Genomic DNA, 13,358 nt, shown 5'->3' on the forward strand with positions numbered 1-13,358 from the left:
TCTCTTGAGCATCTTGCTCTCATTGAACAGTCGACGAGTCAGTCAATTAAACTGACTTTAAAAAAAAAAACAGCAGACAATATGGATAATAGTTTATATTTATATTTGTATATATATATATTTATATATATATTATATTGTGTTTACTTAACAAACATGATAAATGCAATGTCTCCAAGTTAGCTGTAACAATAAAAATACAATATCTTTGTGTCCTTAAAGTACATAGAAATAAAACAGCAAAACAAAGAAACAAAACCGCCCTAAGTAGTTCACAGAGGTACAAATATACAGTACAAATCTATTTTATTCAAAAAGGGTACAAATAAAAATGCAACAAAATAGAAGTATTAATGCTTTGTTAAATTCAGGTAGGTGTAGGGTATCCTAAGGGAGCACTTTGGGTCAACAACTCTAAGGCTTCTGATAAAGATCAATACATGTTGGTACGGCCATACGATATTAAAACTCACTATACAAAGTTCATACAACCTGGATTATACTTGAGGATTGAATGTTACATTTACATCATTGCATATATTTTGCAGATTTAGGCTTTTTTAATCTAAAAAAAAAAAAAAAAAAAGATAACTTTCAATTTGATTTTGTGTTACACATCACATAAAAAGCAGAGTCACCTTGTGACAAAAAAAAAAAACCATACAATGTCAAATCTGAAAGGACACTCCTCATTTTTTGTTTCAAAATTCATCTTTGCAGATCTGGATCAAATAACAGGAAGAAGTAGATCACATGGTGGTGGCGGCGGGGGGACAAAATATCCCCACCAGCGTCACAAAAACAAGTCAACCAGTACATCACCACCCAAAGTCTAAGACAGATGTAACCAGTCTGTCTCTGTATGCACCACCCACAGGTTGTGGGACAAAGCACAAGACACCAAACACAATCCATTAAGTCTACAGATGAAAAGGTACACATCCTGTGCAACAATAAAAAACCAGCTGTGTGTGTGTGTGTGTGTGTGTGTGTGAGTGGAGTGGATGGATTACTGTGCTGCTGACACTCTTGGCATTGACTAATAGAAGTGCTTCCATTTACTTCACTTCTACACAAACAGGAATTAAATGTTAAGTATGAGCCTGAAAGAGTGAACTTTAAGAACTGTAAACAAAGGGATCGTGAAAAAATCACACACACGCGCGCACACACACACACGCGCGCACACACACACACACCAGATAATCAAAGCTGCAGATTTAATGGTTGAACCATCTGGGGCCCTTTGAGACGGGTTCATATTAATTCCTGCTTCTTATTGTGTCACCAAGAATCCAGGCTGGACGTTTCTCATTTGTCCAGCCTGATGAGGGAACACCGAGTCTATCAGAAGCATTACTTCCATTCTGTCCACACACATTGTACAAAGCAGAATTTAAGGCATTACTGACAAGCGTCATCAAAGCGATCTGTACAAAAAAAAAAAAATTATCTACAGACACACACAACCTGTGATATTTCCATTATTTTGTGTGCTTAACATTTTTTGAAACGCTTCAGTTTACCAACAAGTTTTTAAACACTGTAAAGAAGGGCTTTTAGTGCAATTACTTACAGCAACAGACTATCAGTGATGTGAATAAAAAAAGTTGTCGGACATCTTGGTACGAGTAGAGTTCACACGCTGCTCAAGCAAAAACAAGGCGGAGGCTCACGGGAACACAGGATACTCTTGTCTGTGTGGATGAAGAGGAGGTAAAGTCACAGGTGCTGGCACCATTCACAACCCATCAAATGCTTTTTGACCTAGAAGATAATGTTGAGTGACTTGGCTGCGACTGTGGCATCATAAGAGTTCAAACTTGCTCTAACGTGGAGGAGGATGGGAACCGCTGAGCTGCAGCTACAAACGAAAACAAAACAAAAACAAAAATACTGGTTTGTACTCCGGTGAGATTACAAGTGTAAAGCACGAATCCTATATACAGACATCAGCGTGACTGACTGCTTCAGAGAAGAGTACTTAAGACTTTTACAATACTCACTTTACTGCATAGAAAATGCCAAGACTACGTGAAATGTTTTTTGTGTATATATTGCTTACAGCATGAAAAAAAACAAAAAAAAACTGGTGAGCTTTACACTTAACGGCAGTACCAGGTGATGAGGGTCAGCTAGGCTCAGGTCCGGGCACAGAGGGCACAACCACATCCAGCACTTCACTCCCACCTAAGCGGGGGCTGTGGGCTGGACGTGGAAGCTCATATTCATAGCTGCGTTCACATTGCAGGCCTCAGTGCTCCATTGGTATTTTTGCCTGCGTCTGATTTTTTTTTTTTTTTCGGTTTGGGAGTCGAGACGTGAACGCTTTCACAACTTGAGGACGTCAAGTGCTGCTTTTGACCTCAACGGTCATGAAATTGGAATTGAATCTTCGCACTTTGCGAACAGCCCATGTACGAAAGTCGCTAAAAATCTGATTTGAAAAGATCAGATTCCATGTGGTTTGTGCTGCTCACCTTCATGAAAAATAAAATGAAGGAAAAAAGATATAAACGGGGGCGTTTGCCTGCAGTGTGAACGTGGCGTGCTCGCTCCGAATTCTGAGCAATACACAACAATGGAATCATCAAATCTGTGGATTTGTGTCTGGACACAAAAACGAAAGAAGACAAAAAATATTTCAAAAAGAAATAAACGATTCACGGTCGACTGAAACAGATGACAGGAGAAAACCAACCTGGTACTGCACGATTCACACCCTGTCGTGGGAATGTCTATGCATGGTCTGATTATTAATGATTTTATGTGATCTAATTGCACTTATTTTTAATTTCATCATTTTGGACTTTAACTTTCCAGTGACAAGGATAAAAAAAAAAAAAAAGTGTCACAACAAGGAAACTGCAGCATTCATCTTGGCTAATTTGTAAACAGATAAAAATGCAAGTCAGTTTGTTTTTTTTCTTTCCACACCACCATTTCAAACATTCCCTTCATGTAAAAACACACCTACTGAACTGTGATTCCTATTACAAGGTCAGTGTGAAATCAATGAGTGACATTTGTGCAAGACACAAGACAATTATAAGCTCCCATGGAGGAAATAAGATCCCAGCAACACAGCGAGAGATGGCGCCGTACTGAACACGTGGAAAATAATGACGATACAAAAGATAATAATGTTCACAAAATGGGTCAAGCCTCTCTTGGAGATGCACTCGAAAAAAATCCATATAAGATCATCAGTGAGATGTAGGAAAGAAAAGCAGTTGAAAAGACAAGGCATGCTTTACTTATGTAGGATCAGTGAAAATTAACAACAAAATAGTGCATCGCCTCTAAGTAGTGGGGTTAAAAGAGTTCACATCTCAAAAGTAGAGATTAAAAAAAGAGAAAAAAAGGCAAAAAAAACAACATCCCAGGAAGAGAGATTAGCTAATGAGAGCAGAACAGACGTGAACGACACAGAACTATTGCTTTAGTCTGAATAGACAGTAACTCAAGTTGAGGACAAGGAGAACACTAGAAGGCCCTTCAACTCTGGTGTCCAGAGTTTAAGCTAAAGTGGTCAGCTGAGTTGTCTCTCTGGTTCATTCCCACAGTTGGCTTTGGTGATGACCAGCCAGTGTCTCCTCAGCAGGTAAGGATTGCATTATAAGTCACCAGTCTGGTCAGGAAAGCTTTGAGGTATAGCGAGGAGGAGGAGGAGGAGGGGGAGGGGGAGGAGAGAGGGTGTTGACGAGAGGGGAAACACTAAGTGATGAATGTTGATGATGGTACTAGAAGTTTCTCTAGTTTATCTTTGCGTCATGTTCGTAGCCCCTACCAGACCCACGGGGGCTTAATGGTGTGTAGAGGCTGTATTTGCTGAACAGACTGATTGATTTATCATTATTTCGATTGTAAGATGAGCAGGACAAGCCACGCTCAGCCTGAGAGAGAGAGAGAGAGAGAGAGAGAGAGAGAGAGAGAGAGAGAGAGAGAGAGAGGAAGAGAGAGGAAGAGAGAGAGAGAGAGAGAGAGGAAGAGAGAGAGGAAGAGAGAGAGAGAGAGGACTCTTATCTTAGCACACTGGCCTCCTGAAAAAGGAGGAGGGGAGAGAAGATCTCTGCTGACAGCACACTTTCTAGACTCCTGCCAAAGAGGCTAATGTAACATACACTGATAGTTAGCATCACTGCCTGCATTACTGCAGGAGCTGCTGGTGGCAGCTAACGTTTTTGGGTAAATGCTATAAGAAGGAAACGTGACCTTAGGAATGGATTCAAAGATCTTTTAAATACTAAGAACCTGCAGAGTTGGTAGCTCCACCATGCTACACACATTCATGTGTAGTCTGCAGCAGTCCAGTAGGACAGTTTGATCATAAAGGAAGCAAGAGCCTTCTCAATGAGATGGTAACCTCCGCACGTGGTGTTGAAGTGGTGACAAAGGAGGGAGGGAGGAAGAGAAATGCAGTGTGTAAGGACTGTGGTGGGCATTTCATCAGCTACATACTTTCTACTCAGCTTTTCTCATCCCAGTCAGATGTCAGCTGGCCAGGAAACCACAGGCTTGTATCCTCTGGCTGAGTGAAACCAAACAGGAACTTCTCAACAAATTCACAAAGATTTTCTATTTTTTGTTGGGACGTGCAAAATCTCAAACATTCTGAGGCTACATTCACACTCGTTTTTTCCTCTTTCTCTCCTCGTCAAACTCCTTTTTACTCATTTTCTAGAGTTGCTACCAAATGTCATGCTACTTCCCTGCATTAGAGCGCCCCTCAATGGACAGTTTGACTTCCTGGGGTATGAATGAGGGCTTTGAGTGGCCAGAGGTGCTTATCTGAGGATGCGAACCTTCATCCCCCTTCATACTGTATCTTTGGAGGCCAGGTGAGGACCAACGCCTCTGAGAAGCACCAAGTGCAGCCTGCATTGCTCCCATCCCAGCACCTGTAAAAGCAGAGCCCTCTGTGTGCAAGTGGTAACTGCTCTGACTCCTGGGATGTTCTGATGATGTCCTACTTGGCCTGATGAGCGCCTCAGCGTGTCCAACAAACCCCAAATGTGTGGCTTCTTCCTTTTCAGCCATATCCCTGTCTGCCTCCCTTTGTCTCTCTCTGTGAATGCGATCTATCCTGAAGTGAGACTGAGGCCGTGACTGCTGCGGGGCCGGTGGGCCCATGAGCTGGTGGCCAGGTTCTGATGTAGCATTGGTTTTGCTCAAAGTCCTTGACAGGCTGTGCTGTTGCTGTTGTGAATGGTGGTGCTGTGGTTGCTTCTGATGCTGTGGCTGAACCTGCTGCTGCTGCTGCTGCTGCTGCAAGGTGATGGACACACACACATCTCCAACTTGCAAATGATGGCATGCCAGGCCATAAAGCTGGGCTGTGCGCTCCGGGCTGTAGGACGACCAGCCTTGGCCAAAGACAAAAAAGGGGTGCTCTGGGGGCACATCAATGGTTACTTTGCTCTGCTGCTCCCCCACAGTAAAGTGAAGCGATACAAGACCTGGTCTCTGCTGGCTGGCACGGATGTCCACCACCATGCTGGAGTCAATTTTAAGCCCCCCACTCACTTCAGCACTCCGCACAAAGTCCTGAGTCTGCAAGTCCTCCACACGCTTCAATTCCCCAGTAGCCAGTTGAATGATGGCCCCCTTCATGAAGTGTGATGGGTTACAGGGAGCTGGGGCCGGAATGAGGCTTGAAGCTAAGGCTTGAGTCACCTCTGCTGTCGGCTGGACAGGGGGCTCCTGGGGAGGCTGCTGAGCTGTGGTCGGCTCGCCAACAGCCCTTTCAGGGAGGCACACTCTGGCTGGTGGGTCAGAGGCTTTAAAGCTGGGGTTAGGGGAGGCATTGTTAGCCTGTCCGGGGTAGTGTTGCTGTGGCGGATGTTGAGGGGGATACTCCAGGGGAATGAGGACCGGTTGCCCATTGGCTAACATGACAGCATGGCCTGGCTGGCCTGCTTGTGGCTGGAGGCTGCTCACTCTAGGGTCATTGTAACTCACAGGTTGGGCTACATAGGCGGTGCGGCTAGAAATGACTCCTGAGTTCTCTCCATGGACATCTCTGGTTCTCTGGACACCCTGAGAGAGATTCAAGGGAGCAAAAGAAACCTCTTTTCGCCCTCCTCCCCCACCTTGACCAGAGGAGGCCAAGCGGCCAACCACCTGCTGCACCTGGAAGATAACAGGACAATCACTGTTACTCAAACCCAGTTTAATGATGCTGAAGCACCTGATACAATTTAAAAATGAGATACGATATGATTTCCAACAAGATGCTAAATATACTCCCATACCAATCTGAGTCACAGTCACAAATAATCTATGTGGCTCCATGAATAGATGAGAACTATTCCATCATGCACACTCACTCCTTCCAACACACAATTTGTAACCTGATTTGCCAACAATCACACTCTTAAATAAAACCAGGCAGAAGCCATAAATGCAAGTCATTGTCACCATTATGTTGTGTGTATTTACTTTTTCTATATTTCTGCAGAAGCAAAAATGTCTGGTTTTTTTTTCATACAGTAAAACCCTAATTTCAAAACATGTTCCAAAACTTTCACTGTGGTTTGTACATTATTTCCTTAACGTCAATTTGAAAGACATTATGCATTTTTCTTCATGCATCCACAAACAAACCATTAAATTAAAATGAATTACCCAAACAATCAAAGACCAACAGCACACAATGAAGACAGCAAGCAGAGTCAGATGTAAAACCAACGATCAAGTTTTATAAATCACTGGCAGAGGTATTCAACTGAAATGCAATAGCTCTATTCTTTATTGCTAAATTTCAGTTATCCATCCGTCCATCCATCCATCCATTTTCTTCTGCTTATCCTGTTCAGGGTCGCGGGGGGGCTGGAGCCTATCAGAGCTTCCTTCAGGTGAGAGGCGGGGTTCACCCTGGACAGGTCACCAGTCCATCACAGGACCAACACATAGAGACAGACAACCATTCACACTCACAGTCACACCTACGGTCAATTTAGAGTATCAATCAGCCTCGTCCCCTCTTGATGTCTTTGGACTGAGGGAGGAAGCTGGAGTACCAGAGAGAACCCACACAGGGAGAACATGGAGACTCCACACAGAAAGATCCCGCGCTCGAGCCGGGACTCGAACCCGGAACCTTCTTGCTGTGAGGCGACAGTGCTGACCACTGCACCACCATGCTGCCTCAATGCTTCTCAAATTCCCAGAAAAATAACCACAGCAAGACCATGTCAAGATGAAAAGAAGGACTAGATATGAATTTCTACCAAACATGACAACAGAGTATATACTGTATGCCTACAGAATCAGATTACACCTTCCATCTTAAAAAAAAAAAAAAAAGGGGGGGGGTCTTACCTCCAGGTCACTGTCTGGAGTGCTGCGCTGGCCTGGTGAGCTCAACCTGCGGTTCTGTAGGCCTCTGTCCTGGTTGTGCTCCTGTGGTGCAGAGTTAGGCGCTCCCTGCTGCAGACGGGTATTTCTAGAAGTGTAAGCCAAGTCTGGTACAAGCTCCCTGGCTCCCTGCTCTTTATCCCCTCCATTCATCGCTGGTTCAGTCTCCTGCTGGGTGCTGTGGGGGTCCCTGGTGGCAGAGGCAGCTCTGGTGCCCTGAGGGTGGTAGAAGACTGGCATCCCTCGAGAGCTGACCTCTGTTGCAGGCAGGACTCCTACAGAACCAAGGTGCTGCTGGGCAGCTTGCTCTGAAGGCAACATCAGTGGTACACCACTGGATGCTGAAACTTTGGCAAAGGTGTGAGCAGCTACCTGGGCCTGAGGAGGAGGAGGAGGCGGAGGAGGGGAAACAACACCTTCCTGGATGACAGATGGGTACGGAACAAGGTGGGGGACTGCATGGGCCTGAGGGATAGTGCCTGAGGGAGAGATTAACGAACCCGGGACAAAGCCGGGGGGCAGAGCGTAAGGTACTGCTGCATAAGGGGGGCTTACAAATTGGAGAGAAGAATGAGGGATTTGGGCATAACCAAGAGGAGGATAGGGAAGGCCGGGATGCTGCAAGAGAGGAGAGTGTACAGTGTAGGCTGGAGAGATGTGGCTTAACACTGGATGAAGACTGGTAGGCGAGTAGGTAACAGATGGAAGAGCCACTTTATAAAGCATACTGTACTGGTCTACTGGCACTGCTGGTATACCATCAGAACTATCACCTCCATAATGAAATCCTGGCTGAGCTCGCAGCCACTCCCCGGATGGAGCCCCTCCCTGAGTGTCACTGTTGGCTGCAGAGTTCTGGATGGAAACCACTTCATCTTCTCCAATACCACCCCCAGCACTACTTCCACTTCCACCTCCACCTCCACCTCCTCCAACTCCGACTCCTCCCCCTGTCCCGCCAGCTCCACTATTGTTACTAACAGGGAGGTCCCTCTTCTTAGGAGGCAGGCACTCCTGGTTGCGCTCCTGAGCTGGTTTCATTGCAATCCTCTGACCACGTGTAGATTTACTGAACTGCACAGGAGCTGAAATCTGCAAGCCAGTCAGCCTGCACAGGAACCAGTTCTGAAATCACCTGGCTGACTTCATCTGCCCATTCATCTGAAAGACAAAAATGACATCAGAGTATCAGAGTCTGACTTTGATGTCAACTAGGATAGAAATGACAATAATACAGTCTTCACTCTACGGCTACTAAGATAATTATTTGTGGTCACTAAGGGATGATGTTTTGTTGCACTACAGGCGCTACCACACTGGTCTGTCATGCTACAGAGAGAGATGGGCAGAGGTCTCCGTTTTATTTAAGTAGTGCAGTGTCCTGTTACTGAGGCTGAATGGCTGTGCTTTCTGGCAGTTCAGCGTTTTGCCCATTTATGGCCATCTTACATTTGAATTGTGGCCCACACAGTCATGCTGAGTGTACCAAGAAAATCTACCTACATGCATTTTGGTGCACACAACTTCTCGTCAGATAAACAACACATATTACAATATATCTGATTCAGTAGATTTACAATGGATATTTCTTTTATTTTTCCTTCGGTTACGATGTTATGTAATTTCATTTGGCAAAAAAGAATATTACACAATCACCCGTGTAGTCATCAAGGAATGACATTTTTGTCCAGTTTTATTTCCTGTCTAGTTACTATAAATTTGGGAGAGAATCAGTATTTTCTGCTGTCAGCAATTTCTTTTTCCAAGTTCATCCAAATGAATATCTTCTACATCAGTTTGTTCCAACTTTTTATGTGTTTGTATTGTTAGAGTTATAGAGTTTACATGTGCTGAGGCATTAAAACTCAAACTTTCCAGTCATGACTTAACTGTTCCAATACTTGGAGGCACTCCAGCAACATACGACAGAGGAACGATATTGGATTTTTTTTTTTTTTGAGATATTCAAAATTTTTCAACATTATTTGGTCAACTGTAGATATTTACCAATAACACCTTCATAAAAACAAACATTTCTATATGATTTATATCATTTACACCAGTACACATTTCATACAAAAAAATGAAAACATTGCTAATTTGAAAGAGTTGTTTATTTTTATCTCCGAAAGATTTGGAAAACCCCATAAATCATACATTTATTGATGTCTCATCATCACTGATAATGAGCAAATCGGAAACTCTCGGGCAAAATTCAGGGAGTATAAATATTAGTCAACAAACCACACAAATGGAATTTTAAAACTACCAGTATCTGCTGGTACATTTGACATGCAGTTATCATCGCTCATCCTCATAATCTTCATCATTTTATTCAAATTTTCCTAAAACTCTACTTTGGGATCACAGATATAATTTCAAATGATGAGCGGTGAATCTAACACACCCCTTCATTAACAACTATAAGACCAAAGGGAATAACTGCACTTTGGTGCATTTCAGCAACATATCCTGATGAGCAATAACTAGCATCATAGTTGCCCTCTGCTTTCACTATATTTTAAATCAATTTAACTGTAATATACAAAAAATAAGAAAAATTCAGGTATGTCTTCATATATCACGGACATAACGCTTTGCGCTTGCCTTTTGAAAGTCCAGATGGATCAGGTGAAATAGTAATCTGAACAAGGATGTGGACTTGACACAACCGTAAGCTAACAAGTAGCAGTTCCTGCTTGAGTCATTCAGCTTTGATTTACCCTGAAAGAACTTCCTTTTTACACTTTCCAAAAAAAACCACCGAGTTTTTTTACTTGTTTTCAGCTAGTAAAAAAAACTCAACCGAACTCACTTACCTTCAGAGTGACGAATTACAATGTTTATCGTTAAGCATTGGAACAGTGGCTAAAGTTAGCTTGCTACATAGTCATTAATTCACCGAAAAACAAACTAACGACAGCGTGCGGCTCTATACAACTCCTATAAACGCGGTTAGTGGGTTAAAATAGAACATTATAGGAAGTAAGGCCCGTTTGTTAAACTTGTAATGTAACACTAGACATCACCCAGAGTTTCAGGCTTGTTAGCTACTTGGCTAACACTGCTAGCTCAATGAAACTCCAGTTCTATTCGACTCACATCAGCTCACGCGCGTCGTGGCGATGTGTAAAACGTCTGTACCTCTGCTTTGTCTCCTTCTGTACACGTACCTCCAAATGTCATCGCGAAAAGACTTTACTGTACAAAAAATAAGTTGATATGCTGAGGGACAATTGAAAAAAAAATCAAGGCTCAGGAGTCGAGCCCATTTCGAAGGCCAGCAGAGGCGCTCACCAATGACGTCACTACGTTGATTCAATTTCCTGTTTTTTTTTCAGGAATAAAGTAAGGCACACCCTTTTCACATCAAGCTCAAATATGAGCTGCAATTCAGTTCTTCTGCTCCGCAAGGAATCGTTCAGATACATGGAATTTTTAATAATGTCAAATATTTGCAATGTGATTTTTGGGACAGACTGTTATTGACAGAAATAAACTCCCCTTTTTGGTATCCTCAACCCAGTTGTTACTAATTACACATTTAATGTCGAATATACGAAGTCTAGTGCTACCGAAACAAGAACAAAAAAAATAAAATAAATGTGTCTCATTGGCATTATGACTAGAAAAATGCATTTTGAGATATCTGTAATTAGAATTTTGACTAGAAATGAGCTTTCCTGACATGTTTTTAAAAAAGGTAAAATAGTTTAATTTTAGGATAAGAAAAAAATTGATTTTGTATATATTGATGAAAGAAGTTTCATCAAGTCACTGGAGGAAATTATGTAATTCATGATATATCAAATATATCATATCTCTCTTGTGCTACCTGACTTTTTAAAATGTAGTTTAGAGAATTCTTATATCTTTAAGTTTCTCTGCTTTTTTATTTTTTTACACATGTAAAATTTCACACTTCAAAGACACAAGTAAGTGCTTGAGATTTATCATATCAGACCATCCATCCATTTTCTTCCACTTATTCCTATTAAGGGTCGTGGGCAAGAGGTGGGGTTCACCCTGGACAGGTCACCAGTCCATCGCAGGGCCAACACATACAGAAAACCATTCACAATCACAGTCACACCTACGGTCAATTTAGAGTATCAATCAGCCTCGTCCCTTCTTGATGTCTTTGGACTGTGGGAGGAAGCTGGAGTACCAGAGAGAACCCACACAGGAACAGGGAGAACATGCAGACTCACACAGAAAGATCCCGTGCTGGAGCCGGGGCTCGAATCTGGAACCTTCTTGCTGAGGCCACAGTGCTGACCACTGCACCACCGTGCCGCCTCATATCAGACCACTTATAGTTTAAAAGTATTATACTCTAGTGAAGCTAATTCTCTTAGAAATTCATAACAAAGAAATTCAAAAATACAACTGACATGCCATAAATATGGCTGTCCTTTCACATATAGGTCTGACATCAAATATTTGGCTCTGAGGAGAGACAGAGGTGTAAACCAGTTGCTATGACTACATCCTGTTTTGATGTTCCAGTCACAGTATCCATGTGATGTATAAACCAGATGTGGCAATAAATGAGTCCTCCATCTCATGAAAACCATGAGGTGTAGGACAAATAAGCATTGATACAATGCAAAGATATTTTCTTAAAAAATAAAATTCAAAAACACAAAAATTGCAGTATACTTCACCTCTGCACCAACAGTAAACAGTGATCCATCAGATATATATATATATTTTAAGGCGATAATGCAACCCGAGAAAGACTTATCTGAAAGGGTTTGTTCATCCAATATTGTGTTTAAAGGTGCATACTGCATTTCGTTGGGATCACGTCCTTCACTGGTCGCTTTTCCAGATGTCAGACAGCAGGAATTACATAGTAGAATTATGAGTAAGAGCTTTTATTGCTACAAGCTCACTGATGGATGTAATAAAAACAAATCACACCTGCTGCGTGTAGCCACCTCAGTGACCCGCTTTTATGCCTTTGCTCCCTCCCACTCACACAGACACAGTATTTCAGGAACACCTTGAGGGAATCCATCCTTGATTTGAGATCAAGGATGAACTAAAATGATTCAGAGGTCAAAGGTCAAGGCTATGGTGACAGGTCTATATGGCAGAGGTTTCAATTGAAATGCAATAGTTCTATTTTTCATTGCTACATTTCAGTTATCTATCCATCCATTTATCCTGTTAAGGGTCATGGGGGGGGGGGGGGGGGGGGCCTGGAGCCTATCCCAGCAGCCTTCAGGCGGGAGGCGGGGTTCACCCTGGACAGGTCACCAGTCCATCGCAGGGCCAACATAGAGACAGACAACCATTCACACTCACAGTCACACCTACGGTCAATTTAGAGTATCAATCAGCCTCGTCCTCTCTTGATGTCTTTGGACTGTGGGAGGAAGCTGGAGTACCAGAGAGAACCCACACAGGAACAGGGAGAACATGCAGACTCCACACAGAAAGATCCCGTGCTCGAGCCGGGACTCAAACCTGGAACCTTCTTGCTGTGAGGCGACAGTGCTGACCACTGCACCACCGAGCAGCCCCAATTTCAGTTATACTATTGATTTTCATGTTTACTGGGTTTAAATGTCAGCTTTCAAATCATACCATGTACTTTCATTGTAGTTGTACTTTGTGGAGCCACATTTCTGAGACCTGTGCATTTTCACCACATCCTGTTGTTTAACTCCCATTTATTTGTAGTACTTTGAAACAGTTTGCATTCTAATGAAGATTTGATCTATATTTAAAGGAATAACAGAACCATGACATAATATCTAACCAGAGAAAAATTCAAGTAAGAATGTATTGTAGAAGAGGCACCATAACAGGAATCATTGACTGTCGCTCCTGGTCTCTATCAAGTGCTTTGAGGTTGGATCCACCAGCATTGCTGTCTTCACTTGACACTCCATTTTTACTTTGTATATCACAGAGGAAAAAAATAAATAAATCAGTGAATCAACAACTTATGAACTTTACTGGGCCAGATCCTGTTGAAATAAAAGGAC

General features: G+C 42.8%; 1 protein-coding gene across 2 annotated transcripts; it reads right to left on the reverse strand.

Annotated features, from left to right (window-relative positions):
• Positions 1–145: 145 nt before the first annotated feature.
• On the reverse strand, positions 146–10,652 carry atxn1l (ataxin 1-like). 2 transcript variants are annotated; one of them, XM_086183751.1, is made up of 3 exons: positions 10,533–10,652; positions 7,324–8,520; positions 146–6,132 (listed from the first exon to the last, which is right to left on the reverse strand). In XM_086183751.1, exons 2-3 carry the CDS (start codon positions 8,398–8,400, stop codon positions 4,705–4,707), a joined length of 2,505 nt encoding a protein of 834 aa, XP_086039877.1. In that variant the 5' UTR covers positions 8,401–8,520; positions 10,533–10,652; the 3' UTR covers positions 146–4,704. The 2 variants fall into 2 exon arrangements, with proteins under 2 accessions (XP_086039877.1, XP_086039886.1); XM_086183760.1 differs by having other exon boundaries at positions 10,462–10,625.
• Between the last annotated feature and the right edge of the window lie 2,706 nt (positions 10,653–13,358).

This window comes from Aulostomus chinensis, chromosome 2, assembly GCF_037954235.1.
Source record: "Aulostomus chinensis isolate RoL2024-O1b breed Wild chromosome 2, RoL_Achi_v1.0, whole genome shotgun sequence".
NCBI lineage: Eukaryota > Metazoa > Chordata > Actinopteri > Syngnathiformes > Aulostomidae > Aulostomus > Aulostomus chinensis.

Bases quoted from the DNA above. Each gene is read 5' to 3' on its own strand.
- atxn1l (XM_086183751.1), bottom strand. From the start codon at position 8,400: ATGAAACCAGCTCAGGAGCGCAACCAGGAGTGCCTGCCTCCTAAGAAG. The intron at 6,133-7,323 runs GTAAGACCCCCC...GTTATCTTCCAG, and splicing joins CTCCAGACAGTGACCTGGAG to GTGCAGCAGGTGGTTGGCCG.